General features: G+C 47.0%; 2 protein-coding genes across 4 annotated transcripts; both read right to left on the bottom strand.

Moving 5' to 3' along the window:
• Positions 1-282: 282 nt before the first annotated feature.
• LOC123077989 (kinesin-like protein KIN-14A) lies at positions 283-8,775 on the bottom strand. 2 transcript variants are annotated; one of them, XM_044500374.1, is made up of 20 exons: positions 8,564-8,775; positions 7,497-7,783; positions 7,158-7,413; positions 6,681-6,763; positions 6,548-6,601; positions 5,519-5,590; positions 4,869-4,931; positions 4,582-4,663; positions 4,381-4,476; positions 4,141-4,311; positions 3,927-4,033; positions 3,648-3,826; positions 3,392-3,553; positions 3,059-3,309; positions 2,624-2,787; positions 2,031-2,324; positions 1,641-1,948; positions 1,359-1,537; positions 1,134-1,229; positions 283-717 (listed from the first exon to the last, which is right to left on the bottom strand). In XM_044500374.1, exons 1-20 carry the CDS (start codon positions 8,628-8,630, stop codon positions 647-649), a joined length of 3,042 nt encoding a protein of 1,013 aa, XP_044356309.1. In that variant the 5' UTR covers positions 8,631-8,775; the 3' UTR covers positions 283-646. The 2 variants fall into 2 exon arrangements, with proteins under 2 accessions (XP_044356309.1, XP_044356310.1); XM_044500375.1 differs by lacking the exon at positions 1,134-1,229.
• A 12,929-nt stretch (positions 8,776-21,704) lies between these two features.
• On the bottom strand, positions 21,705-24,949 carry LOC123077988 (dephospho-CoA kinase). Of its 2 annotated transcripts, none has more exons than XM_044500373.1 (4): positions 24,744-24,949; positions 24,407-24,514; positions 22,914-23,059; positions 21,705-22,433 (listed from the first exon to the last, which is right to left on the bottom strand). In XM_044500373.1, exons 2-4 carry the CDS (start codon positions 24,512-24,514, stop codon positions 21,995-21,997), a joined length of 693 nt encoding a protein of 230 aa, XP_044356308.1. In that variant the 5' UTR covers positions 24,744-24,949; the 3' UTR covers positions 21,705-21,994. The 2 variants fall into 2 exon arrangements, with proteins under 2 accessions (XP_044356308.1, XP_044356307.1); XM_044500372.1 differs by having other exon boundaries at positions 24,639-24,943.
• Between the last annotated feature and the right edge of the window lie 2,995 nt (positions 24,950-27,944).

Here is a 27,944-nt window from a genome sequence, read left to right as displayed (position 1 = left end):
AAAAAAAAAAAAAAAAAACTAAACTAAACTGAAAGTGGATCAGTCATGTTGTGAAATCTAATATTTCTTGCCACCACAAAGTGTGCCCCATGGTCTCTCACAACAATACGAACCCCTCCAAGTCTGGTTGTCTGAAACTGATGCATCAGCGTAAGTGAAGACTCTAAAGCGTACGTATCCTGACCATGCAATGGCTATTTAGCTCCTGTGAAATAAAGAAAAAGGAAAGAGGACTGAGGCCGAACGAGCAGTTACAAAAAAGTTTCAGAAGTAGCCATGAAATTACATATGCCAAATCTGACACCCTGCTGCTAGGTTAATCTGAATCATGTTTGCATTGCTTTCTCGACACATTCAGAGATTCAGAATACAACAAACACAAAACAAGCGTTCTTTACTTGCTTCGTTTTCACACCTGCCATACTCCATCCACATGTTATGTAACCTCTCAAGAAGTTTCAGTTGTTACAAGGAATGTAACCTAGCCTGAACCTGTGGGGCTCTCTCTCAACATTGCGAACCCTCGCCTGGTGTTCCTTTTTCAGCAATATCAAGGTTTGACAGAAGCTGATGACTCTAACTCGGCAGCTATCGCGGACTCATGCTCAGCTTGAGATGGAAATCTCTGACGATTTTCACTGAGGATTCACAGCCATCTCTTTGCCTTCGCAGCTGAATTCATCAGAGGTGGCGTTTTGGCTTTTCTGTCACTTGAACCTGGCAATGGAAGTTGAAGCTCTTTCAGTAAAAACTTAGGATCATCATAAAACTATATACAACACCAGGATTTATAGTAAAATTATATCTAACTGGGCATTTTCTCCTGCAGAGCTCTGTTTCCCACTTGCTGCATTCTTAAAGTTGCAGTGGGGAACAAGTAAAATTCAGTTCCAAGCATCAACTAGCAGCTCACTCGGAAAATTTTAAAAACTAGGAACAATATACTGACAGGAAGGGACCTATAGGCTCAGAAAGCAATGGCAAGAATCCTTGATGATTTCTTTGATTGCATATGCATCAAAACCAATGATTACTGAAGCCATGAGGAAATAGAATGCAAGCAGCTAAAAGAGGGTTATAGTGGTTTTGGCCTGGGAAGCAAAGGATTGGTTAAGAAAGAATGGAGAATTCACATTGATGTTGTTCAGGCCATCGAACCCAGGAGAATGGCAGTGGCTTGTAATTTCTGGCGCTGGCAGCACATGCAATGATTTGGCTATTTTGTACACCTTTCATCAAACGGTACAACATTAGTAACAATTTAGTTGATTACTCCTCTGCACAAGGCAGCCTCCATCATTACATATTAAGTATATGAAGTAGGAGCAAAACAACAATTTCTTTATCCAGATACTTACTCGAATCCGACTTTCCTCCTAGAGACGATCTGCGTGACATGGTCGTCGATGGAGGTGGGAGACCTGTTAGTGACTGTCTTCTTCTTAACCTCGCGTTGGTAGTAATTGGAGATGCGCCGTCATTATTTGCGTTAGTTGTGATTTTGGCAGGAGTTGCTTGGGCTGAATGTGGAGTATTCCTGCAACGTGTGTCAACGGCAGAGAAAGCTTAGTGCACATGCAGAATTACAATCTATAATCGTTTGCAAGTGCATACTAATATGCTGTTCTGAATGGACCTACCTTCTTTCAGAGCCATGAATCAACTTCCCTATGCTGCTCTGAATGGATCTTCTTAAATGTGACCCTCTCTTCGCCACGCTGCTTGTGGTTGTTTTATCCAATTTGGCATCAGAAGGTTCTTCCGTCTGACTCACTTGCACACCCATGTACCTTGATCTGCATGGTGTTCTCTGGAGAGTATCCAAACCTGACTGCTTGTATTGATTATAACCATCAGGGGGTAGTTGATAAGAGGTAACCATATCATCTGTTGTAACTATCTTCTCATTCTCATGTCCGACTGGCTCTTCAGATAATGTTGGGGACATCTTTTATCACAATGAGGAAGAAGGATAAAAGGTCAGTCGTTACATCACCAAACATTATGAAGTTATTCAGAGCAAGATATACCTGTATTACAGATCCGTGGATCTTTGTGCGGTTGAAGCCATCAATACGGCACTCCTTGTCACGAGCTGTCCCGTGATCTCTGTTGAACGTCATCGCTGAAACAGGTGATTTTGGTGGCTTTCCTGGTATGCTACCCTTTTCACTACTAGTAGTCTCTAGACTTAGCCTACGCGGCCTTGGTGGGGTACGCTGCGGGAGTTGCTTTGTTCTCTCACTCGTTACTGTATTTTCCTTCAGTTTAAGTGACGATCTTTCAAATTCTTTGGTTGCCAATGCCTTTTTGAGAGTTTCTACCTGAAAATACGTTGAATCTTACATACTTATCTTCTGTTTGTAAAGCAAATGAAATACATATCAAATGTAAGCATTTGGAGCAATAAAAATTCAATGTACAATAGTAACAGAGATAAATGCAAAATTCTGTAAGGACAAAGTCTTCCATTCTTCAGTCCAATGTTTCACACAAAGATAAAGTGATGAAATAATAAATTTAAGTGTAAATGCAACATTGTAAAGGTGGTCAAATTATATTGTTGATTTAGGAAACTAGCAACAACTCTTGAATATGCAATTGGAAGCAACAGGAAAATTACCTGTTCTTTAAGCTCTCTTATATCATTGCTTTCTTTGTTTGCATGAGCAGTTCCAAGTTCAACAGTAGAAGCCCTTTGGGCAAATTTCAGTGTGCTAAGAGTTTCTACATAAGATTCCCCCTCCGGACTTATGTGGGCTAACATCAATGTCTTTGCATTTCCCCCTGTCATCGGCAATGCAAAAACAATATTATAAGATATTACAGTGGGCATATAACGTCAATGTATAACAAGGTAGGATGGAGCCAATGAAAGCACTGCTTCATTATCAGTGATTTTGCATGCACTTACACTATGATGCTGATTATGTAGAAGATACTTAAAGAAAAGACATATAACATCAAAAGTGACCAACCACTTGGTTGATCAGTAGTATTAATATCAATAGCTAGACCAGTGAATGTGGTGAGCATGTTCCAAGATGTAGCCATATACCTAATGAACTCTGTAGCAATTGGGTAAGTTTGCTATTTCTGTAGGGAATGTGAGAATTCTTCTGAGCTAAGGCAGTGATGACATCCCCTAGGCAAGACAGTGACTTGTTAATATGCTGAGCCTCCTTCAATCTGTCCCCCGTGGCTTCTGACCTGTCAACCCTTTCACTCCCTGCAAGATCTACCAAATGCAGGCAGCTACAGCTGACATTGCCAGAAATGTCCTTCCCATTTACATGGACAGTCAAGATACTGCAAACTTCAAAAATCAGTTGCAGCAAATATTGAAAGAGCACACAAAAAGGTTAATGGGGCAGATAATGCGAACTCAAACCTGTGAGATCTACTGCTTCTATTGTTCATTGCTGTTGGACCAGAAGCACGGTGCTTTTCCCCCAGCAGCATCAAAGTCATAACATCAGAAGGGGACTGAACTGGGCACATCTTTGCATCTGGGAGGTTGAACAGACCATTGCTTGAAGACCTTATATCTAATGTGAAATTAATGTCAGGAACCAACACAGTTATGAAATTGGATTCCACTGGGACAAAAATATAACAAGAGTGGCACATCAGATATGAAAGGATATTTCGTGCTTGAAGTATCTTCGCTTAGGAGATCACGAACTTGCTCATTGTATATTTCAACCATCTGCACTCGTATATCATACTTTACATCTTCTCTAGAAGTTGATATAGTGAAGAGATCGTTCAGTGCCATGTAATTAATTCCAAGATCGTTAGACGATAACCCACCAGACGGGCCGCACTAATCACCATCATGCACAGACAAAGAACAATTACATGTGATTCAATATGGTCCAGTAAAAATAAGGAGTTACTGTAGAAAATATGATTTGTCTCTATACCATTGTATGGGTTTTGCCAGAACCTGTCTGCCCATAAGCCAATATGCACACATTATAACCATCCATGACAGATCTAATCAATGATTGCGTCTCCCTGTAAATCTCATCTGGGGAAATTTGAGCATGAAGATGTAAAAATTAGATAAAGACATGGGCATGCAACTTCAAGTAGAGTTTAGACCAATATTTTGAGGAAAAGTTTAGACCATATTACCTTGAGTGGTTGTTGGCCCAAAAATTTGGTTGAACTGAAAGATCTTACGTGTAGTTTGTGGCTTATATGGATCACAAACCATTATCGAACCATCATTTCCAACATGTTCAATTGAAGAAATAGACTTTGAGTTCATAAGTGGTCTTATCCGGCAGAAGACTCGGATATTCCCTATAAAAAAAAACTCTTAGAAGTCATCAAAACAGTAACATCCATGACAACACTGAACTATACTGATACCTCGCACTTCTTGAAGCATGTTATACAGGTTTCTGTTTTCTTTCACAGCTTGGTTATAGCCAAGAGCAGCTTTGGATATCCCTTGAATGTTATGGCCTGTAAAGTAAGTCTCAGTGTTACACCAGACCGCTAAAGCTTGTAAATGGAACTTACTTCGAATACCTGGAACTGTGTGCTCTGGCGAAGGTTTAAGCAACATACCTAATTCTGTGATATCATCTTGGAATTGGGTCTGCAAAGACCTGAAATCAACTTTAACCTCTTGAAACATTGTCTTGAGCTCCTGTAAAATAAGTCATGCCATTACAAAGTACAAACTGAGTGCTGAGCAAACTGTTGTTGAACCCACAAAGAGGTAAACTTGCCATTTAAGGAACATATAAGATCATTGCAGTATCTCAAAAACACGTTTATTTTAAGAAAACCTTAAATGGATGATGCTGACTATCAAACTTGAATATACTTTAGTTAGCAGCATGAGATCTCACCAAAAGTTCAGATTCCTGTGCTTCCAAGAGACGCAGTCTATTCTCATTCTGCGAGTTTGAACACTGAAAGAAAAAAATGCATCACAATGATGTACAAAATTTGAGCTAAGTGTCATAATTCGTCACTGAAGTGTTGCGGAAATAAATGTCTTGGGGGAACTCCTCAGAAGCTAGAGTTATTCGACCTTTTCTCTACCCTATAACAACATTTTTAAACAGAGTAAGAGTTTATTCTGGTATTGTGTTCTTCAGGCTTCAGCACCGGCATTTATTACGCATCCCAGATGTGAAGTACATAGTCAAATCAGCAAAGATATATGTAGCCTGTTACCATAACTATGAGGAAAAACTGATAGAATGTCAGGTTATGAACCTGTATCACAGCCAAATACTAAAATGGCTATTCTCTAGTTGCACATTTTAAAAGTTTATTCATGAGATTAAAGGCGATGCATGAAATCTTTAGCTGCCAATATGGCATAGCAGCTACATATTGCTTAGGTGTCTTTAGGCTTGTCAACCATGCTTTTCATTCTATTATTCTATAAACACAAAGCTTTTGCTTCTCTCTTGAGAAAAATATTGTCCAAGTCATTTCCGCTAACTTCTGCAGATAAATGGAAAAGGACATTGCAGTATTTAAACATTACCTCGATATGTTGATTTGGTTCATTTTTCGTAGCAGCCCCTTCTGGAGAAATAAGTTGAAGGAGTGGTTTGAACTGCATAAAAGGCATTGATGTCAGCTGTAATTAGCCTTGATAAAATATTAAGAGGCGCTAAAAAGGAAAATTTCCAATTGGAAAAATCCTGATAGACCGGCGAACAGAAATGTAGACCAACTATACCAGCCTGCAAGGCCATATAATTCATTGCACAAAATGCACAAGTCTGACAACACAAACAAAAGGAACTTGGTATAACCACAGTTTAAAATTCAGAACTGAGAAATATGAAAGATCGAAGATCTTAGTGTCTGCTTGTATCACATGGTATTTTCTAAAAGCTGTGCTTCAGAGTAATAAAACAAATACAAACTCCATCGGTTTCATTCGTTAGGAGGAACCCAACCGCCAAGAGTAGGAAATAAAGTTAAGATTCCTCATAGTTCTACATTTCTACGGTATCAGTATTGTTACTTTTATACAGAACTTGTTCTTTGTTTTACGTAGAAAGATGTAGTTCTAACATCTCTCCCAGTATTACAGTGTGGTAACAGTAATATACTTAAGTTATGATGTAATAATCACTAATATATGGAAAGAAGTTCACATATCACACATATTGGTGTGCACTAAATTGAGCATGAATATAAGTGTGCATGAAAAGAATAAGACAACACAATTTAGTTGAGATGATGATAAGAAATGGAAAATATTTGGTGCAACAACGCTTTGAGTAGACATCAACTTATGATATGCAAAATTATACTGAGATGTCATGTGAACAATAACACTGCAACTAATGGCGAAGGAACCACATATGTATGTGGATTCTCAACCATTTGACACAGGCATTTTTCAGAAAAGATGTCTTATACCGAATATGGAAAGACGCAGGTGCTTACTGTTGCGGCCTGCCTATAAAACAAAAGTGAGCCTGAGTGTGACTAAATTGGTGAGGCTAGCGTCAACAAATACATATGGCATTTGAGAGGAAGAATTCAATAGATAAGTCACCTGTTCTTTTTCCAGCTGATTTGATAAAATAGTGCCAACTAGCGTTACTGGATCCTGGAAAATAAGTTTAGCCATATCAGAAAACTGATACATGGTTCTGTACATTCAACCAAAAAAATTGTTGACTACGGACCTTTTTAAGAACGTCCTGGTTCAGATTTTCCTTGCAGCTTATCATGCAATCAAGAATAATCCTCTGAAGTTTTCCAATTGCCTCTGCAAATGCACAATACATAGATGGTCGAATTATTCATCAGATACTATGTTTAACCAAGTCGCTGAAATTAGTTAATGCATGGAGCAAAACATTGTTTTTAAGGCGTCCTGCCTTGGACGCTTAGGCGACGCTTAGGCGATAAGGCGCCCAGGCAGCGCCTTACAAATATGCCCGCCTTAGGCGCTTAGGCGTCGCCTAGGCGCTAGAGCGGGTGGTGCTCTCCTTAGGTCGCCTTACCGCCTTAAAAACAATGGAGCAAAACATAAATAGCACAATTAATTGAGAAATCAACTAAAGCAGCAGCATCCATATGGCGACAGAGGTTACTTATTAGCTAGAAACATTTAAGCACTATAAGTGTACAAAACTTGCAAAGTAAAGTGCATCACAAACCTTCCATGTTAGGACCCACGTTTTGAGAAGATTGTCCCTCGGCATCAATCTCTGTCAAGTCTAGACACTTTTGAGGGGTAGAAGATCCTAAAGTGACATTTTCAGACTGAACATGAATTGCAGAGCGTGGTGCAAGAGGTGATTTCATATACTTGACTGGCCCATAGGTTCCGCTGCATTTCTTTCGCTCCTGATAGGACTTCAGAGAATTGACGCAATCAACTATCTTGCCCACTGACCCAGCATCAAGATTATCCTGCACAAACAACCAAATTAGCGTCGTGGCTAATGGGCATCGATCCATCATCAAGATTAACACGGTAAGGATAGCTAGCAAACCTTCTCCAAATCAGAGGCCTCAAAGCTCGGCAACTTTAGCGCCTGAACAGCAACCAAGAAATTGCGGATGTTCTCGAAATACTGAAAAGCCGTCGATGGCTGGCTATCGCAGGGGGCGTTTGCAACAACCTTTGGCACAACACCTGGCTGTATTTTGTTGATGGCCTTGCATAGGACAATGCCGTTTCTTAGAGCAGCGACAAATTCTTGTTCCGATGGGCAATGGGTAAGGCCGAAGGGCCCAACCATGCTCTCTAGCCAGGCTGCAGCCTGGTGCCGTCTCCATGCTTGCACAAACCAAAGCAAGAAGTACAGTGAGCCAATGAGATTTACACAAGCACAACTCCATGTGTTGGAAATTGTGGCATGTTAAACTAAACATGGTAGTATTGGCTACATATGCAAGGAAATGCAGTAATGCGGCGTTCTAGCTGCAAGAATGGCACTCTTGCATTAAAAGTGTAATTAGAACTGGCCAACTGCACAATCTGATTTAGGATTTTTCTCCGCAACTACCATTGTTTTTCTTACAGAAATGAAAGCATGCATAATAATAATAATCGGAATAAAAGCTGCACTTTCACTGCTTTGCACGGGTTCTTGGAGCAAAGATAGCAGCGACAGATTCAGGAATCACCGAAACGTACTGCGGAACTAGGGTTGAAGGCACAGCAGCACGTCTGAGTCTGACGAACCCCGATTTGTACAACGAACTTCCGCCAACAAGTGCATCGATTTGACCCATAAGAAGCAGGGGGGGAAATTAATCGCTGCGCCTCAGATGGCACAATATCCAGAGGATCCCGTGATTCAATATGGTATCCAGAAATGGAACCGCGCGATTCCCGCGAGCCCTCCGCCAAAGTTACTAAAACAAACGCGCCCCAAAATGGCCACGCGCTCGCTTCAGCGCAAACCCGCCCAGAACCGAACCAAAACGAGGCGCAGCAAGAAAGAAGAAGAAGATGCGCCGCAGGAATCTCAAAGGAAGCACCGCGCTACAGCCTACAGGGATGAACCGATCAAGCAAGAAGCCATGGATGGGGGGCGACGAGAGATCTGCGTACCAGCCTCCTCCGTCTTCCGCGACGCGAAGCGGCCGTCGCGGAACGACACCCTCCGCGCCTCCGCCATGCGCCTCCGGCCCTCCGCCCTCCGCTCGGGTCCCGGCGCGCCTCCGCGTAGGCTTCTGGAAGCTTCGATTCGGGAGCAGCGCGCCGCGTGGGGAGGGAGGGGAGAGAGAGGGGGGAGGGGTTTGAATTCGAAACTGTGGGGTGCGTCGGTGGGGCCTGCCCGAGGCGGTTAAAGGTGTCCGGGATCTCGACACCGCCCCCCGAAGATCGGACGGACAGGGAGGGCTCTGCTGGCTCGGGGTCTGTGCGTGTGCGGCGCCGGCCAGTCAACGGCTGTGGCCAGACAGTCGGACGCAAGTTCAGTTCAGGTGGTGCTCCTCCGTGACGGGTGCACCGACCATGCCGACGTTCCTGGTACCCTACTATCGGCGGTATCGTCTGAATGTAAACAAGATACACCATATTTACTTCTGCAATCTGAGCTATCATTTCGCTCGATTCCAATCTGAGCATATCCCGATCATTATACTAGTTCAAGTAGCAAAGGTGTTTTATGTTCCAATCTGACCATATCGAGATCATAATTACAGTATTGCTTGTTTGTTTTCTCTCTTTCTATTGCACAAGGTCCCCTTGCATCGAATCTGATTTAACTTATTCTTTTGCTCTTTTATTGTGAGATCTCATTGTTGCGACTATTTTGCTAATGACGCCTCCCTGACGCCTCCCTAATCTCATGTTATATGCACGACAACAATAGTGGCACCATTCTGTGGACGAGACTTTTTTTTTTTTAAAACGAAGACGCTAGGAGCGTCCGGCTTTAAATTAATAAAGCCCACAACGGAACAGGCAGAGTGCCAGTCACACGGTCATAACACTGCGGAGACAAAAGCCAGGGCTATGCGTAGCAACATAAGACTAAGGCCCTGTTTGGTTCAGCTTTTATCGACGGATTCCACTGCAGCGCAGCAGAATCTGAACCAATGGGCGAACCCAGCAGAATCCGATTCCAGAAATCTGCTGCCAAAATTTGAACCAAAAGCGGAAGCAGCCCAGGACGTGCTTTCCAAAATATGATTCCGATGCGGGCCAAAATCTGAAACAGCTGTATCAGCTGGTTTGTCAAATGACCTACATCTTTTTCACATCAGATTTTCCACATCTGTTTTTCCACAGCAGATTTTTCACAACTGCTTTTAGAAATCCACAGCCGAACCAAACAGGGCCTAAAGGTTCTAAGCCTGGCAGCGATCGCGTTACAAGGCCGAAGCCCATGGCCTGGAGTGCGCAGACTCGCCAACAAAATACGTTCCCCATCCTTAGGTTGGCAACACCGGCTCCCTAGCCGCAACATAGACTTGGTGAACACGAACTTGGGCAAGCTTCATGAGACCAGCGTCCTTCTGCTTCACCAACGGACTCCATTGCTGCAAGAGGATATAGCATTTGTATATGATGTTAGCTGGGTGCGACGGGTACTGTCCTTCGATGGTAAATTTGTTACGGGTCAGCCACAAGGACCAAAGCATCGCTCCTATACTAGTCCAAAGCACCCTCTTGCCCTGACCCTGAACCGAGTCCAGGAGATCCACAAGCTCGGACGAGGAGCGCGGGTCCAAGAGACCCCAGCCGCCTCGCGCATTGCACTCCAAGCGAAACGCGCCAGAGTACATTGGAAGAAAACGTGATTCGCATCCTCAGGGTTCCCACACAGCGCGCACGGCCCTGTTGCCGGACCGTTCCTTTTAGCAATGTTAATGGAGGTAGGGAGACGGTCACGGAGCAGTTGCCAAAGAAATACTTTGATCTTCAGCGGCACGCGCGCTTGTCAAAGACCTTTAACCTCTCTCTGTACCGTCCCTTGGCACAGTTTGTGGTACAAAGACTTGACGGAGAACTTCCCGGGCGCATTGAGGTGCCATGAAACCCTATCTTGCTCCTCGGTAAGCGACACAGGGGAGACGAGGTCCAGCAAAGCAACCCACTTTGCTACTTCCTGCTCGTTTAGGTTTCGACAGAAAGCAATGGCCTGGGGATTTGCCAAAGCCTCTGCCACCCTTTGATTTGGCAACACCGCGAGAGCATAAAGCTCTGGGAACTCTTCCAAGAGTGGACGAGTGCCCACCCAAAAATCGAGCCAGAAACGGGTGGAGCGACCTTTGCGGACTGAGAACTTGGCTCCTAGATCAAACGCGGGTCTAATGGCCTGCAAGTCTTGCCAGAAAGGGGAGCCCCTTGTTTCCCCTTCAAAGAAATTCCCGTTAGGGAAGTACTTAGCCCGTAAGATGTCAGCCCACAAACCTGTCGCCCCTTGCGAGAGCTTCCAGATCCATTTGCACATGAGCGCAATATTCTGCAGTCTGGTATTGATGATCCCTAATCCTCCCAAGGATTTGGGCCTACAAACCGCTGCCCATTTTACCATGTGGTATTTACGCTTAAGGCCCGAGCCTTCCCAAAAGAAACGGGCGCGCGACGTGTCCAACTTGGCATGAAGCCCTTCCGCCAAAAGGAACAGGCCCATAGCAAACATGGGAAGCGAGGATAGGCTCGAGTTGGTGAGAACCAATCTAGCGGCAGAGGACATGTACTTGCCTCGCCATGGGCTCACCTTCTTTCCCGCCTTCCCCGTTAAGGGGGCCCACTCGTCTATCGTCACTCTACGTGGCGCTAGAGGCAGTCCCAGATACGTAAAGGGGAATTTGCCCACTTTACAATTAAGAAGGTCTGCGACGCGACGCCCCTCCTCGCTGTCTGTCCCCATAGACAGAACTTCACACTTGTGAAAATTAATTTTAAGGCCGGACATCAGTTTGAAACTTAACAGTAGAGCCTTCACCGTGGCGATGCTGTGGTTGTCCGGCTGGAACAGCAACAGTGTGTCGTCTGCGTACTGCAAGTGCGAGATCCCCCCTGGGATTAGGTGGCCGACCACTCCCTTGATGTGGCCTGCCGCGGTCGCCCTGCGCAACATTGCCGCGAGGGCGTCTACCACAAAGTTGAACAGGAGCGGAGACATGGGATCGCCCTGACGCAGTCCCCGCTTGTTCCGGAAGAAATTCCCTATTTCTCCATTTACCGAAATAGCTGTCTGGCCACCCGGGACCAGCTGCATAATTCGGTGCACCCACATGACCGAGAATCCTCGGCTCAGCAGGATCTGACACAAAAAGTCCCAATTCACTCGATCGTACGCTTTCTCAAAATCTAATTTCAGGAGAATGGCCGGTTCCTTAGTACGTTTTAGTTCGTGGATGACCTCCTGAAGCGCAAGGGAGCCCTCCAAGATGTTCCGGCCACGAATGAAAACCGTTTGGGTACGACTGATGGTGGGGTGCGCTATCGGGACCAGGCGGGAGGTGGTGGCTTTTGAGCAGATCTTGAACGGAACATTGATGAGCGCTATCGGCCTAAACTGACGAATGTTATCTGCCCCTGCCACCTTAGGGATCAGCGAGAGGATCCCAAAATTTAGCCTAGAGATATCTACCATACCACGCATAAAGCCGTTACACACATCGAACACTGGCCCCTACAGGATCGACCAGAAGTGTTTGAACATGGTAACAGGCCAGCCGTCCAGGCCTGGAGCCATGTCAGTCTTCATGCTCTTGAGAGCCGCGTCGATTTCCTCGGGCAAAAAGGCGAGCCCCAGCTCCTCATTTTCCCAGTCAGTGACAAACTGGGAGGGATCCCATAAGTCAGCGCACACCCCCGACGCTGCTCTTCGCTCGTCCCCATAAGTTGGATGTAGAAATCATAAACATGACGCGTGATGGCCTCCTGCGACAGCAGCAAACCCTGATCGGATTGCAAGCGAAGGATTGCACATCTACGCCGTCGCCCGTTGGCGTATGCGTGGAAGTACTTAGTGTTAGCGTCCCCTTTAAGGGTCCACTTTAGGCCTCCCCGACGCCTCCAGTACTCATCTTCCGCCCGCAGCAAGGACTGAACTTGGTTTTCCAATGCGTAGCGTCGAGCCCACTCCTGTTCAGAGAACGGCCGCGCATCCGCCTGTTGGTCGAGGCTCGCGATCTCGGCTAAAATGCCCTCTCTTAGCGCTCTGTCCTGCCTGCCCAAGTTGGCTCCCCAGCCCTTGAGCCTGGCCCGAAGGCGGCTCCCTGCCGCGATCCAGAGATCCATGGGGCCCCGCTGTTGGCCCACCTGGCTAACACAGGCCAGCCACTTCTCTCTAAAATGGAGTCGAAATTAGGGTTTTCAAACCACGCCGTCTCGAAGTAAAACCGAGGACTACGCCGAATCCTTTCCTCCCCTGAGGCAAGGATTAGAGGCACGTGATCCGACCCTATCCTGGTCTCAGCAACTAGCGAACAGAGTGGGTACATCACTTCCCATTCGGGGGAGATGAACACTCTGTCAAGCACCGATCGCACCGGATCCAATTGCTTGTTCGTCCAAGTGTAGCATACCCCAGATCTGGCTACTTCCCTAATAGCCATCTAGGCGATCGCATTGTTGAACATGGATACCCTGGACCAATTAATGTTGCTGTTGTTCTTATCCGCACCCAAACGGATAAGATTAAAATCTCCCCCACCACCAGGGGCGTGAGCGTAGTCCTTACCGCAAGCACCCTCACTTGCAGTTCGGACAAAAACTCCGCCGAACGCGCGTGATCCGCTGGCCCATAGACCTGGATCACCACCAGCTCCCTCTGAGACTGACAGTGGCGAATGTGGCCGACCAGGAAAAAGGTGCCCGCATCCCACGCGAGAACCTCATAGACTGCTTGATCAAAACCTAGCAGCATACCCCCTGAGTGCCCATTAGTAGCAAGGTGATACCATGAGAACCTCTCCAGGGGATCGATCGACAACAGATCGTGGTGCTGGAAGTCAGATTTAATGGTTTCCTGCAAAGCTACTATATCAATCCCTTCTCTACGCATGTATTCCTTCAACTGGGATCGCCGACCCACATGGCCGAACCCACAAATGTTCCAAAAGATAGCCCGCATCTAAAGAATTCTGTTACGGAGACGGATGCCCCTAAAGGACACCGCTTTGGCCATGCACCTCGCCTTGACCCTGCAAGGCGAGGGAGGGGGGGCAACCCCTGTTGCCAACACCACCTCATTGGGCCGAGACGCTAGAGCCTGTGAGGCCCCCGCCTCCTGCTCTAGCTGGTCAGCGCGCGCGTCAGCCGCAGCTGCGATCGCCGCTTGCGCCTGCTCTGTCGCACGCAACAGAGGCAACAGCTCACGCATACCCCCCGAGCACGACGCGTCTACACCACTCTCCCGCAGCACCTCGCTAAGACGGTCATCGGAAAAGGACTGCAAAATCATAAAGCGAGGGGGAGGGTTACCTGACGTCTCGAGATTCTCCTGCGCTTGAATGAGCTGGGCCCGCTGCATCGCCGGGAGGCCAGCCTTAGCGCCCCTGGAGCGCGAGCTAGAGCGGACAGGGGCCGCGGCCACCGCCTTGGACCGCTTGGCCTGCATGATCGGGGCCACCTTGGAAGCCTCCTGGAACAGGGCATCGCCGATGGGCTGCGCAAGGGGAGCAGCGAGCGCCATCACTGACTGGCGCGGCGTCGGCGGTGCGCCCAGCGACTCCATGGACCTGATCCCGTCCGTGGCCACCTTGTGCCCCGCGAGCTTCTTCGCCTGCCGCACGGATCCACTCTTGCTACCTCCCTGCCCACCCGAAGCCGGCGATCCGGCCCAGGATGGGAGGACGGTGCTCGCAGACAGCTGAATCAGCGTGCGCTCGCTCGCAGGAACTCCTGTGTCACATGATGCCGTGATCCCCTTATCGGGCACAGCCGCAGCCTGGGGGGACACCATGCCCAAGTTGGAGCCATATTGGTTGGCCACCTCGACCTCCATCACCACCACCGCAGTGGAGGCGAGGGCTTGACGTTTCTGGGCCGGCGGCGAGCCTGCACGCCTGATGTCGAGCTTCTTCCAAGCCGCCGTGTCGATGGAGTCGTCCTCCATGCTCGCGTCTGGGTCCTTGTCGTGCTCCTTGTCTTGAGTCTTGTCCTTGTCGCCGTGATCCGGGCTCTTGTTGTGGCTTGGAGGCGGGGGTGGAGGCAGTGCTGGCTCGAGCTTGATGAGGAAGCCTTCCCCGTTGAGCCAGAGCTGGACCGAGCCCCGCATCTTCTCTGGCTTGCGGCATGCAAAGCACATCCGCACCGGGCCGGAGCGGATCAAGGTCAGCTCATCCACCACCAAAGGGCAACCCAGCATCGTCAGCCCCGCCATCAGCCGGTCCACCTTACGGAGCTTGGGAGGGATGCCCCAGAGCTTCACCCAAACCTCAGGCATCGCTTCTCCTTTGGGCTCGTCAGCCATGGCGTCGCGGATGAGGGCGGTGATGTTGTTGATGGACAGAAACAGCTTCCCGCTGCGGGTCGCCATGCGCAGCATCGACGGGTCTGGAAGACCACGGAGTAGGTGTCAGCGTCAATCTGGGCGACCTGCCATTCCCACTCCCCCTCAAACAGATGTGGCAGCTCCACCTCCAGGAGCTCCTTCGACAGCACGCCCGGGGCCGTGGAAAGGATAGCAGCGTTGACTCCGAACCCGCCCTGAGCATCATCGACGTCGTCAGGGAGCTGCAAGCAGAAGAAACCCCCTTCAGGGATGGCCTGCCCCATGGTCTGGAGAAGGAGCGGCTTGCCACGGGAGGGGCAGTTCGCCGAGACATGGCCCTCCTGGGAGCAGAGAATGCAGAGGGGCGCGAACTTGCAGGCACTCTGGAAGTGCCCCGCCCGGCCGCACTTGAAACACTCTCTGTCGTCGACCTCCTCCACCAGGATTGGCTCGGCCGCCGTGCCCTTGGATGACCCCGGCTACAGCGCAGACAACGGCTTGGAGCCCTGCTGCCCCGCGGCCTTGTACTTCTTCTTTTTCGCCACGAAAGGGTCGCCGATTCGGTCGCCTTGGAACTGCGGCATCTCCTCTATGCGCTTGAGCTCGAGCCCCTTCCGCTTGTGCTCTTCTTTCTTCCGCTTCTTACGCTCCTGGTCCTTCAACCACCACGCCGGCGGCGGCCCCCAGCCGCCCGACTCTCCATCGCGCGCCGCGCCTTGCGCCTTGGCCTGCGCCCGAAGCTCTCGCTCGCGACCGCGCTCTACCGGATCGAGAGGGGGAAGGGGGCACTTGTCCGCCCGCCGGTCGGCCTTGGAACCCATGGCCACCACCTCGGCGAAGGAGCGCACGAGGGGCGGCAGAGGGGGAATGGGGAAGAGGGAGCGGGCGGAGTGACCAAAGCGTCTCGCCTCCGATTTGGTGGCTGGAAACCCTAGCGACGGATCTAGGGTTCCTTTGGGCAGCCACCGCCACTTAAGTACCCGCGCCGCTGGGCTTGGGCCAACCGGGCCGTGCGAGCCACCCGCAGGCCCAGAAAAGCACCAGGCAGCGCTGCCCCGAACTGTCCGCAGCCACTTGGGCCGAAGCCGAGCCCGTAGAGGGCCGATCTGCCTGGGTACCGCCCCGGCCCACCTGGCCTTCCAGCGCCATGACCCCTGCCCTAGGGCCAGGCGACCCCGGTGCCGCCGCTGCCGCCAGGGCCACCGTCGCTGACGCAGCAGCCACCCCTGGGCCCTGCGGATCCGCCCGAAGCAGGAGACCAGCCTCCGCTTCCGGGGCTGCAAGGTCTGTCCACCGCAGACGCGGGGACACCGACCGGGCCGCACGGCGCGCCGCCCCAGCCTGAGGTCCACGCCGACGGGGGCCACGACCACCTAGCGCGAACGCCCGCCGCCGACCAGGGTGGAGCGAACCCCCGAGCTCCACCGCCCTGGCTACGAAATCCCCCACCGAACTTTGGGACGGGCCACAAGCCGTCCCCTCACCGTCATCGACCGCATCCGCCTCATCCGCAGATTCCTCCCCCTCCAGAGCCCAAAAGCGGCTGCCGGACCAGCCTCCAGCGCCCACCGGAGCATCCCGCCGCCCCTCCCTGAGCGCAGGACCCGCCGGCGCCGCGCCCGACTGGACCAGCGTCCACTCCTCCACGCCCTGCTGGCTTGCCACTTCCGCGCCCGCATCGCACTCACCTTCGCCTTCTGGATCGCCACTCCGTACAGGAGCCATTGGAGACATCCCCCTTCTTTCTCCCGTCCGTTGGAGACATCACCGTGGACGAGACTAACCATCATGTAAAGCCGAAGAAGCTAGATGTCCCAATGTAATCAGGCCAACCTAATCAGGTCCCAACCAAATTTCAAAAATTTACTTGCCAAAAGCAAGACGTAACAACCTAATGCATCAGAAATAAACAAAGAAGGTAAAATATACATCGAACATCTCAAGAGTATAAAAAAAACCTTGCAACTACATGAAGGCGAGGACCTCTCAAGAGATCCTTGGAGCCTCGACGACATGATGTCATGCCTTCGTCAACTTGGTGACCCACGAGCCTCGGAGTTTGCGTGCTGCCCACTTCTAAGTCTTAGCATCGCCTTGAGCTTGGAGCCATGACACCTTGCTTTCACCAACTTGAAGCCATGCTGATCTTCAGAGTCACCACTTTGCTCGCTTCTGAGTTTCGGACCTTGATATCGCCTAAAGCTTGGAGCTGCGCACTACACCTTTGCCAATTTGAAGCCGTGAGGATCCCTGGTTTTCCCATGCAACACGTGTAAGCCTTGGCATTGCCTCGAGCTTAGAGCCATGACGCCACACCTTCTCCAACTTTGTGTTGCAATTATCCTTTAAGTTCTCATGCCACCCACTTGCGGGACTTGGCATCACCTTGAGCTCACAGATGCAACGTCCCACCTTCATCAGTTTGGTGTTGCACCAGTCCTCGGAATTACCACACCACCTGCTGAGACGTGACAAGATTTCTTTATGAAAAAGGATACATGAACACTCTAAAAAATCAAAGAGTATTTTTATCATCATTGTGTGAATAGTTACTTCTAGTGGAGTCCCGCTTAGTATTTACGTCACAAATTATCAAAATCAAGTCGAATCAACGAAAGTATGAGCGACTAATCATAATTAATAAGTCAAATGAGAAGAGAGGTAAAGAACAAGTCAATAGAATAAATGTCCCAGCACAAAGTCCACTAGTAGGAGGTTAGGTGATCTAGTCCATCATGTACTATGCACCACTCCTACCAAGTCAGTCGAAGTTAGGTGAGCTAGTCCATCATGTACTATGCACCACATCAACCTAGTCAGTCGAAGATTAGCCCTCCAACCTACTACCACAAGGGTAGCCCTATTCATTTGCCAAGCAAGCCTAACCTTAATTGGCCCCATGTGTATGTACCCTTATTCACTCTCACTTGAATACAACCAAGGGGAGAGCGCTGGATATCGAAGATTCACTCGAGAAGCCCGAGGAGTCTTGAATGACTCAGCTCGATGTCAAGGAACAGAAGTTTGGAGTTGGCCTCGAGGATTTGCGTATGACTATCGCTGACTAAGCCTCCCTCGATACCTTCCTAATACAGGACTAAGTCGCGTTGTGCCGAGACAACTGAACCCATTCAAGAAAATACCAGAGTCTCAATGTATGACAAACTTCGCTATAAGGCTATCGTACACCCCTACTAATCATTGTTCTGGCTACATTGCTAGTGACAAATAGTGTCGCCGCCCATGGGGGAGACCAACCATCACATAAAGCCAGAGAAGCTAGATGGCCCCGCCTAATCAAGTATCAACCAAAATTCGAGCTCCACTTGCCAAAAGCAAGATGTATCAACCCAAAACACCGGTAATAAATTGAAGAAGGTAAGATCAACATCAAACATGTCAAGAGCATCAAAGATATACGCTTGTAGGTACATGAACGTGACGAACTCGTCATGAGATCCTGGGAGTAGTGACATACTCTCCTTCACCGTCTTGTGTCGGTGTTTTGTATTGGCAGTGTCATCCAGTGACAAAGTATTTGTACGGAGGGGCGTGCAAGCAGCATATCGATATGGTGAGCCGCGAAACAAGGAATTTACCGAGGTCAAGGCCCTCCGGGAGGAGGTAATACCTACTCCTGCCTTTGGTGTTTGTGTTGCTTGGTTTCTCGTCGATGACCGCGAACATTTCTGTGGAGATATGTTTCTTGGATTACAGGCTCTCGGCCTGGCGATAGAGAGGAAGAAGATGGAGGTAGGTGGGGAAACCTAGCTCTAGGATTCTCTAAAATGTGTTCGATGCCCCGACAAAATCCCTCTCTTGTCTTATATACATGGACAAGTTAGGGTTACATGACTCGGGCCGGATCATTGTTGGGTTCACGCCTTTGGTTCACGCTGGATCATGCCACAGGCAGTCGCCCGTAACCTCTCAGGTCCTCCAATATGGCACGTTACTTGGGATGTTTGCTGGACTTGAGAAGATATCCCGGCCTCTGATCGGGGGCCCTCTTGGGCCATGCTCTAACAACTCTGTGAAATACATCCTCGTTAGTAGCCTCTGAGTGTTGTGTGACTTGCTTGCCTGGAGTCTCTTAGAGCTTGTCAATTTGTAGGACCGCGCTGGCATTGACACGAAGGCCCTGAAGGGAGAGGAGTTTGGGCCTCTCTCCTGATTTTGAATATGTGCTCGGGGGGAGGGGGGAGGGGAGGGGGGAGCAGGGCCGCAGAGAAGTCATCTAGCTTTCATCACCTCTTGTCTTCTTTGTCGTGCCTCCTTCTCCCCTGTTGTATCTCAATTTCAAGTGTGGTATGCACTGTTAGGACACTTCTATTGTATTCCCCTTACGCTTCATCTGTGGAACTGGTCTTCGTGGACCCGCCGCCTTCAGCCATGTCATCTTAGGGGATGATTTTGTAAAGGCCACTTGCTTGGACGAGTAGAAGTTCCCCGTCTGACACGACAGGGGGAGCGCTGGGGATTCCAGGTATGGCAGGTTGCCAGCAGGGGGAGGAATAAGATCTGGCAACTTGGTGCCCTTCAAGAGTGGCAGCCTTGAAAATACGAAAGCTGGTAGAGATCGGAGAGTTATGGCTCAATCGATGATGAAGAGTGCAAGAAGGGGGAGATGGTGGTCTTTGGCCCTTTCCTTGAGCGGGGCTTTGTTGGGGAACATAGTACAAAGTAATAAAAAATCACACTTACATACAAGCCTAGGATTACTATGAAGATGCAAGGAGTAGATCAATCTCACCAACGAACACAGCGGAGAAGAAAACGTCGGTGATGATGTGCAGATTCCCGTAGCTAGGTATTACCTCCCAGCCGCAAGAATTTTTCTCCCATGAAGTGATCCATCGATCAAGCACCGGAAGCACGATGCCTCTGTGGTATCCGCGCATATCGTATCAAACGTTCAACAGCACTTTGCCGTCCAGAAGGAAGAACAACCGGAGGACGATGAGGTGGAGCAGCCTTGCGGCAGTGCAGAATTATGCAAAGAGAGAGGGAGGGAGGGCACCGCCAGAAAACCAGATTTGTTCCGAGGGTTGATATGTCTCAAACGTATGGATATTTTTTTGTATGATTCATGCTATATTGATATCAATTATAAACACTTTGGGATATTTTTTATTAACTTCTGTTGGACTAACATGTTAATCTAGTGTGAGTTCTAGTTTCTATTTTCTGGTGTTCTTGTATTTTCAGGAAAACTCCCAAAATATCCAAAAAATAGTTTGGGGAGATTGAGGATTGACGACCAGTTTCTCATGGTCCTTCTAGTTCTAGGTGCATCCAGCTGGAAGGTTGTTGAGTCAGGCACACGGGGATTCTACCAGGGTGCGGGGGGTGCCTCGCGGTCATGTAGTCATCCCCACCAGTGATGACACACGCAGTGTGGTAGTCCACGAGCGGATACCTAGCTTGTGCGACGAAGGGTCAAGGGTCTTGACCTAGCATTTTGGATGTGAGGGTCAGGACCCTTGACCTTCCGCTCGTAAGCCCGTCGGTCTCGGTTCTCAACACCTTGAGGAGGCCTGGTCGCCGAGAGGCTTATCTCTAGACCCTCCAAGTCTTGGAGATAGAGTGCATCAGGTAGACTAATTGCGGTTCGAACACTTCGATTGACATGTTCGAATCTTCTGGGATATTACATAACCTTCCTGCTCTCATTTGGTTTCTCTTAGTGATTTTTGTCTAGAACCTCAACGCTAGTGAAGTTTGTATCAAAAGGTCAGCTCAGACACTCCTAGTCATATCCGCCAGGACATTCCGAGAATGGTCGGTAGCCAAACTCAAATTCCAATATAGTTGAACCCTCCCAAGAGAGCTGTTGGAGCCTCCAAGTTAGGACTTGTGAACTACCAAAAACCCTATATTTTATTCAAACACTTTGAGTGGTGTCACTCGGAGTTTCCAAGCTTTTAGGATAGGTTGACATGAGTTGGCTTAGAGCCGTGGAGCATGTTTCATTCATACCTCTAAAGGTCTATCTTTTGGCTCCGGACTTGCCATTGGTTTTCGCTATTGACACTTGACCAACTAGGCTACTGCAGGTAAGTACTCTTTGTCGACATGTCTTAAACGACTTTTTTGAAAACTTAACGCCTTATGTTTCTTCCATTCAGTCACGCAAACTTTGAATATTTAGACAACCATTCATACCACTCGCTCACTCTTGCCCAAATTTGTTCCCAGTGTCATTTGCCTGTCACCATCATTGATCTCCAAATGCATGTCAACTTTGGTCGGTCATCGATTTCGTGTTGTTTTGTTTTGATTGCCAATGCTTCATATTGAAAATACTTACTTTTCAAAATCAATTTCATATTGTATTAGATAAAGATAAACTAAAACACAACCGGATAATGGGGTAACTAAACCCGTAGATGCATAAACAACACTAAACAAAGGTGAAATTACAACCAAAATTCTCATTGAAGCCACATCCATGTAGGATGCAGGCGGACACATCTGCGAGGCCCAGAATAAGCTAATCAATGCTACTTTAATAAACATTCTAATGTAAAAATGATTAATGCGAATGCTTCCGTCTGCATCCTTACATTCAAGTGCATCCGAGTATCTGAACGCCAACATCACCGGCCTATGCCGAAGATCTTACTCACAAATGCTCAAAAGAAAGGGTTGTTCATTGAGATCTTATCGTATAAGCAAAATATTAATAGAGTGATTATTTGCCAAGGTACTATAAGCAGTACGTCTTACTCAAACGGAGGAAATATATTCTCTCTTGCTGCTCTCTGGTATCAGTCAATGTCTAACCGCCCCTCAAAAGCCATACCATTATTCCGTAGTGAATCAAGGTTCACAACAGAGACAACACAAGCAAGCAGTGCTCTGTAGCGACAAGCAATTGCGGTTACAAAAAACAAAATTCACTCAAAATTCAGCACTTGCGGTTACAAAAAACAAAATTCACTCAAAATTCAGCACTTGCGGTGACTCCAAAACATGATATGACACAACCATAATCTTGATGGTCTAGTGCTCTGCAACGACACTCCCAATTTTTCAAAAAATCAACCTAGTTCAGTCCTAACTTCCTAACGATGCAAAGATCATAACAGATTCTTCTGAGCAAGTAAAACCCCCGCTGCCGTGCACATGACGATAGACAGAAAGCCATCCCTGGATCTCATGCGCTCCTTCCATGTCAAGGGAGCAGAGACTTGCTCCAACACTTCTCGGAACTGTTCTTTCGTGTCCTCCAGTGAGCCAGAATTGTTGATCACTATATCTGCTTCGGACTTCTTCCAGTCAAGTGCAAGCTGCGCGCTGATCCTGTTCTGAGCTTGTTCCTCGCTGCACCCATTTCTTAACATGAGCCTCTCAATCTGTGTTTTGGGATCCACCCATACAACAACCACTGGGTTCGTCCATCGGTCCATCTTTGTCTCAAACAACAGCGGGATGTCGACAGAGATAACCGTGCATCCCTTCACCCACAGTTTTAGAATCTCCCAAAATATACCACATGAAATATGTGGGGCCAGAAGACTAAAAGTAGTCACAATGAACAAACCAAAATTCAGTCAGGGCCCAGGATCGAGGAGTAATGTAGAAAAATAAGAATCCTTAATATCGCAGGGAGCCAGGGACTATTGATGACAAAGTATAAACATGCAAGGAAATGTAAATTTCTTGCTGTACCACTTTTGCTGTGGTTTTTTTATTTTACATATGACATAATTACTATTGTTAAAGGTGAACCTTATCACATTTCATCATCCATGTATGAAACGTCACTCGAAATTTATGCACTCAGTTAATGTGAACTGAATATCCAATGTTAGTATGACATTTTTCTAGAAACCAGAACAAGGCAAGATGTGATACCAGAAATAGGTGGAGTTGTTTTCTTAAAGCAGTAATTATGTAGTAATTGCCATATATATAAACTGGATCACATACCTATTGACTAACCATAGCAAAAAGAAAGGAAACAGGATGCAATATGTATGTTAGTAGGAGTTGTACCGGTTTAGAAGTTTCCTTTTTGCCGGGTCAGAGAAAACAATCTGACCTAAGAGAGCCCTGTCAATTTCTCCATTTTCCAATAATATGTCATTTCCGAAAGTTTTTACAATCTTCTTCCAACCTCCAGTACCTTTCTGCACTACATTCTGTAAATGCATGTCTCCATAATCAGCATAAAATTCAAACAAAAACAAGGAAGTCGATTGTCAGTGTCTGGGAGAATTTCACAACACATAATAACTTAATAAGTCTACAACAGCAAAAAGCATTCTTTTCAGTTTGAAGCTCAATTACTAAATTATGAAAGCAAAGTGCCATGTACATCCTACTAGTCCAAAGCCCCTAGTCTAACATAATTAATATCGCATCATACCAGGGATTGTAATAATGTTCTACCATTGAATTTTTTTTCATCCCAGACATTTAGGATAAAAATAAGCAATGCATACATACAATTGGCTAAAATCACGTTTGCTCAAGTGACTGTTTTCAAATGCAGGTAATACCTTAAAAACGCTATATTAAACATGTCAGTTCTTATGGTCATACACCACCCAGAAGCCCCAAAGATAAAACATAGTTAATCTTGCGTTGTACTCCCTCTGTAAACTAATATAAGAGCGTTTAGATCACTATTTTAGTATTCTAAACGCTCTTATATTTGTTTATGGAGGGAGTAACAGTCAATGTAATATTATTCAAGAGATATCCCAGCTACGGTAAGACATTCATGCTGACAGATTCAGAGTTGCAATTAGACAGGGAATAGAGAATTTTAACCTCAAATCTCGCCAATCTACCCACATGGATTTGAACATGTGATTAGGAATTTGAGGCCTTAACTTCCTTCTTATATCCATATACGACAAAAAATAAAATTCTCTCGGCTGCTACTTCTTTACTCTGCAAAATGCACATGCTTTCCGATCCTATAATCCATACTGACAACAAAAAACGGAGTATGACTACATTGGCCATCCCCCTCACATTTCTTAACTGCCCAACAGAACTCCCAGTTCTGTTCCTCGTTACTGCGAGTCTGCGAGTAGCAGTAGGGATGAAAAAACACCACTGTGAAAACCAGTATACGCCTTTGCCCTCAACATAAAGCTAAATTGAGCAGTTTGATTCCATGTTGTAGAACTTTATTACATAGTTAAAATCAATACCAAATTACCAAGTGTTGCCGCCAGTTCTCAGGGAGAAGAGAAAAGGTAATAACAATGCAATAAAATGGACACAGTTCTGTACTGATCACATTGATTAGCACGAGATTAGATTTTTTTACAGAACTATTTATCCCCAAAATGCTGATGTGAGCAGCCTACTTGCATGTTATAAAACTGTTAAATAAAAGTAATTAGTCACATTCTATTTTTGTAGTTAGTTGTGACTGAATCGGATAAAACAACAACATTGCTTGCAAAGGCACAGCATGATAGCAGCAACAAGCGAATATTTCGGCACACCGATGTTGGGTGCTGGATGCTTACCCGAGCCACAATGTCGGCATCGACCACAGGGACGCCGGCGGATTTGAAGAGGCCAGAGACGGTGCTCTTCCCCGAAGCAATTCCACCCGTCAAGCCGACCAGCCTCATCTGAAAATCGGTTCGCACGAGACGATTTAGAGCGCGTGGTTATATATTGGGGATAACCGATTTTTTAAAACCTAATTTGATCACAGATTGAGAGTTTAACAATGGAGGGGATACGAAATCACACCGAATTCAGCAGTTTAGGTAAAAGAGGGGGCCGAATCGAAAGGGGAAATTCGTCGGGCGCTGTGTTCTTCTCGAGTGCTCCCGGGTGATCAAGTGCGCGAGATACCTTGCGATCTCGAGGCCGATGCGTCCCGGTAGGCCGCACGCAGCAAGCCTCCTCCGCGCCGCCGCTACGTTGCAACTCTCTTCCTCAAGCGTGCCGTCGCAAATTTGTTTCTCCGCCAGCCAGCCGCCGTCGCGTAGCTGCGTGCGAATAATCATGAGAGTACAATTACCACCAAGCAGGGGGGAAAGGCGGCGCTGTTGGGCAGCGTTTGGCAAAGCAACGACCAAAAGTGGTCAAACCTTTAAATTTGTAGTGTAGGTTAAAAAAATACATCCCGTAAAATAGCATATTCGGAAAAAAAAATTGATCCTAACAAATGTCACACGTCATGGCAACTCCAAACGTCTTCGAAGGTAAGTTTAACATGGCAACTTTCGTGCTTCAATTTATTTTTTGGCAGAAACTTATCGTTGCCATTGAATTTTGTCATCCTTACGTGACTAGAATTGCCATAAAAAAATGTCAGGGTGGAGTGCCATGCACTGATTGAGGCACTTATCATAACCGCAAAAATTACAGGTCCTGTATATTATCGCCAGCATACCTCATATTTGCAGTTTTCGAGTCTATTTGAGGGAATCATAAGCCTTCATGCGCTAGCTCCATGCGTGAGCGGCTGACCGGAGCATGCATGTGGCCATGCATTCTGGTCGGAAACTTTTCTACGGTATGAGTTTATGGGGTCTGTTCAGTCCCATGTCACGTGGTACCGTAAATTCGTGGCGGGGGGGGGGGGGGGGACTATATAATGTTTTTACAGGACGCATTTTTGCGGGACCTATTAAAGTTGCTCTAAGGGGAACTGTCATACATGTAGTTATAAACATCTAACCTATCATGATAAACCATCAATCTCCTTTTATTTGAGCTCCACAGAAACTCCCCCTCGGCCCAAAAAGTTGTTCCAAAACCTATCGCCAAAATAGAGGAGGAAGGATCCTCTGACTCCAGCTGACCGTCCTCTCCATCCACGTTACCGCTATCCAGCGGCTGCATTGCCAGAAATGGACGATGTCATCTCCAAATCGTCTCTCGAAACCTCTCCCTAGCCTTCGACGACCGAAAAAGAGGTGGCATTGGCCACTGCCACCATTGGGTTGGGGCTCTCCGCGCTGCAGCCACTATCGAACATGTGTTGTGCTCGCCCCTGTGAGCAGCCAATGGTGCTCCTGGCCCTGATGGCTTATCTTTTCTTTTTTATCAAACCTTTTGGGAAGTGATTAAAAAAGATTTTATGGCTATGGTTAGAGACTTTGAATGTGGTGCTCTAGACATACAAATACTTAACTACTCTACTGTTACTCTCATCCCGAAAGAGCCAGATGCTAGGCATATGAAGAAATTTAGACCTATTTGTTTGAGTAATTGCTCAATCAATTTTTTTAGTAAAGCCATGTGCAACAGAGTGTCTCCCATTGGAGATAGACTGCTCTCACCATGCCAATCTGCTTTTGTGAGGGGCAGATTTATTTTAGAAAGCGTTGTCACTGCTCATGAAGCTATCCATGAGCTACACAAATCGGGCAAGTCTGGGGTTGTCCTCAAATTGGATTACGAGAAAGCGTATGATAGGGTTAACTGGGAATTTTTGGTTGAAATGTTAACTTCTCGAGGTTTTGGGACTAAATGGATAAGTTGGACCTTGTCTATCCTCCAAAACAGCTCTTTTTTTGTTAAGATTAATGATACTATTGGCCCATATTTTGTGGATGGTAAAGGATTAAAACAGGGGGATTCCATCTCCCACATTCTTTTCAACTTAATTGCCAATGTATTCTCTAGAATTTTGGCCAAAGCTATTAAGGAAAAAAAATCTCGGGGATTATTCCTCATATTATTCCGAAAAGCCTGATTAGCTTACAGTACGCTGATGACACTGTCCTCTTCTTGGATCCTGACATTGACCATGCAAAAAACCTCAAGTGGTTGTTAGCCTGTTTTGAGAACCTTTCTGGGTTGAAGATCAATTATGACAAGTGTGAGTTGGTCCCCATTAATTTGGGTGAAGCAAAAAGTAAAATTTTATCGCAGATCTTCTGCTGCAAAATTGGGTCCTTCCCTCTTAAATATCTGGGGGTTCCCCTGCATTATTTAAAATTAAGGAGGGAGGATCTCCAACCCATTATTGACAAGATCATTAAAAGAATCTGTGGGTGGAGGGGGCGGCTGCTTAGTTATGAGGCTAAGCTGGTGCTGTTACAAACATGTATTGCTAGCATTCCCACATACCTAATGTATGTTATAAAATTTCCAAAATGGGCTATTAAGGCCATTCCTTCACAAATGGCTCGTTTCTTCTGGGGGAACTTGGGTGATAACCATAAATATCACCTAGCTAACTGGGGGGTTGTATCCCAAAAGAAGGCTTTTAGTGGTCTGGGTGTAGTTAATCTACGGGAATTTAACATGGCACTATTGGCTTCTTGGTCTAAAAGATTCCTTTTGGGTGAAGATAAAGATTGGAAAACCTTAGTTAAGCACAAATACAAGACATAGAAGCCTAATATGCTCTGGGCCAACACCAATGTAGGACCCCCCCCCCTTTTGGAAAGGAGTAACATGGGCCTTGGCTGGTGCTAGACCTTTTTACAAATGGAATCTTTGGAATGGCCAGAACATAAGTTTTTGGCATGATACCTGGGCTGGCGACTCATGCCTAAAAACCCAATTCTGGGAGGTCTATGACATTTGTCAACAGCAAGAATGCACTGTGGCTCAGGTCTGGGATGGGGTAACATTGAACCTTACTTTCAAGCAGTGTGTGGACACACAATTCCTGCTCAGATGGCAGGAATTGCTTCAATTACTTTCTAATAACATTCCCCGCGATGAAAAGGACCACCCTATTTGGATGCTCGAGGCATCTGGGATTTACTCTGTTAAATCTTTCTATAAGATGATCAATTGGGGGGGGGGGGGGGTCTACCGCTGTTTGGAAGAACTTCTGGAAGATTTTGGTACCACATGGATACCTGGTTTTTATCTGGTTAGCCTTTCATAACAAAATTCTCACTAGAGATAACCTTGCCAAAAGACGCCCTGTGAATGACAAGACCTGCCTATTTTGCTATGAAAATGAATCTGTGAACCACCTGTTTTTTGAATGTGTGGTTGGGAGGGAGATTTGGAAAATCGTTGCTGAATCTTTTGATTTCAAATACCCACAATGCATGATGACCCTGTCCGAACTTTGGAATGCTA

The sequence above is a fragment of the Triticum aestivum genome, chromosome 3D (assembly GCF_018294505.1).
Source record: "Triticum aestivum cultivar Chinese Spring chromosome 3D, IWGSC CS RefSeq v2.1, whole genome shotgun sequence".
NCBI classification, from domain to species: domain Eukaryota; kingdom Viridiplantae; phylum Streptophyta; class Magnoliopsida; order Poales; family Poaceae; genus Triticum; species Triticum aestivum.
This window is presented reverse-complemented; position numbering and strand designations above follow the sequence as displayed.

Coding starts and splice junctions, on each gene's coding strand:
- LOC123077989 (XM_044500374.1), bottom strand. CDS start 8,630: ATGGCGGAGGCGCGGAGGGTGTCGTTCCGCGACGGCCGCTTCGCGTCG. Junction 3,554..3,647: donor GAAGATACTTCAAGCACGAA/ATATCCTTTCAT, acceptor CATTAATTTCAC/ATTAGATATAAGGTCTTCAA. Junction 718..1,133: donor ATGGCCTGAACAACATCAAT/GTGAATTCTCCA, acceptor TTCCATTGCCAG/GTTCAAGTGACAGAAAAGCC.
- LOC123077988 (XM_044500373.1), bottom strand. CDS start 24,514: ATGAGGCTGGTCGGCTTGACGGGTGGAATTGCTTCGGGGAAGAGCACC. Junction 23,060..24,406: donor ATGCCGACATTGTGGCTCGG/GTAAGCATCCAG, acceptor ATGCATTTACAG/AATGTAGTGCAGAAAGGTAC. Junction 22,434..22,913: donor AAAAGGAAACTTCTAAACCG/GTACAACTCCTA, acceptor GACTACTTTTAG/TCTTCTGGCCCCACATATTT.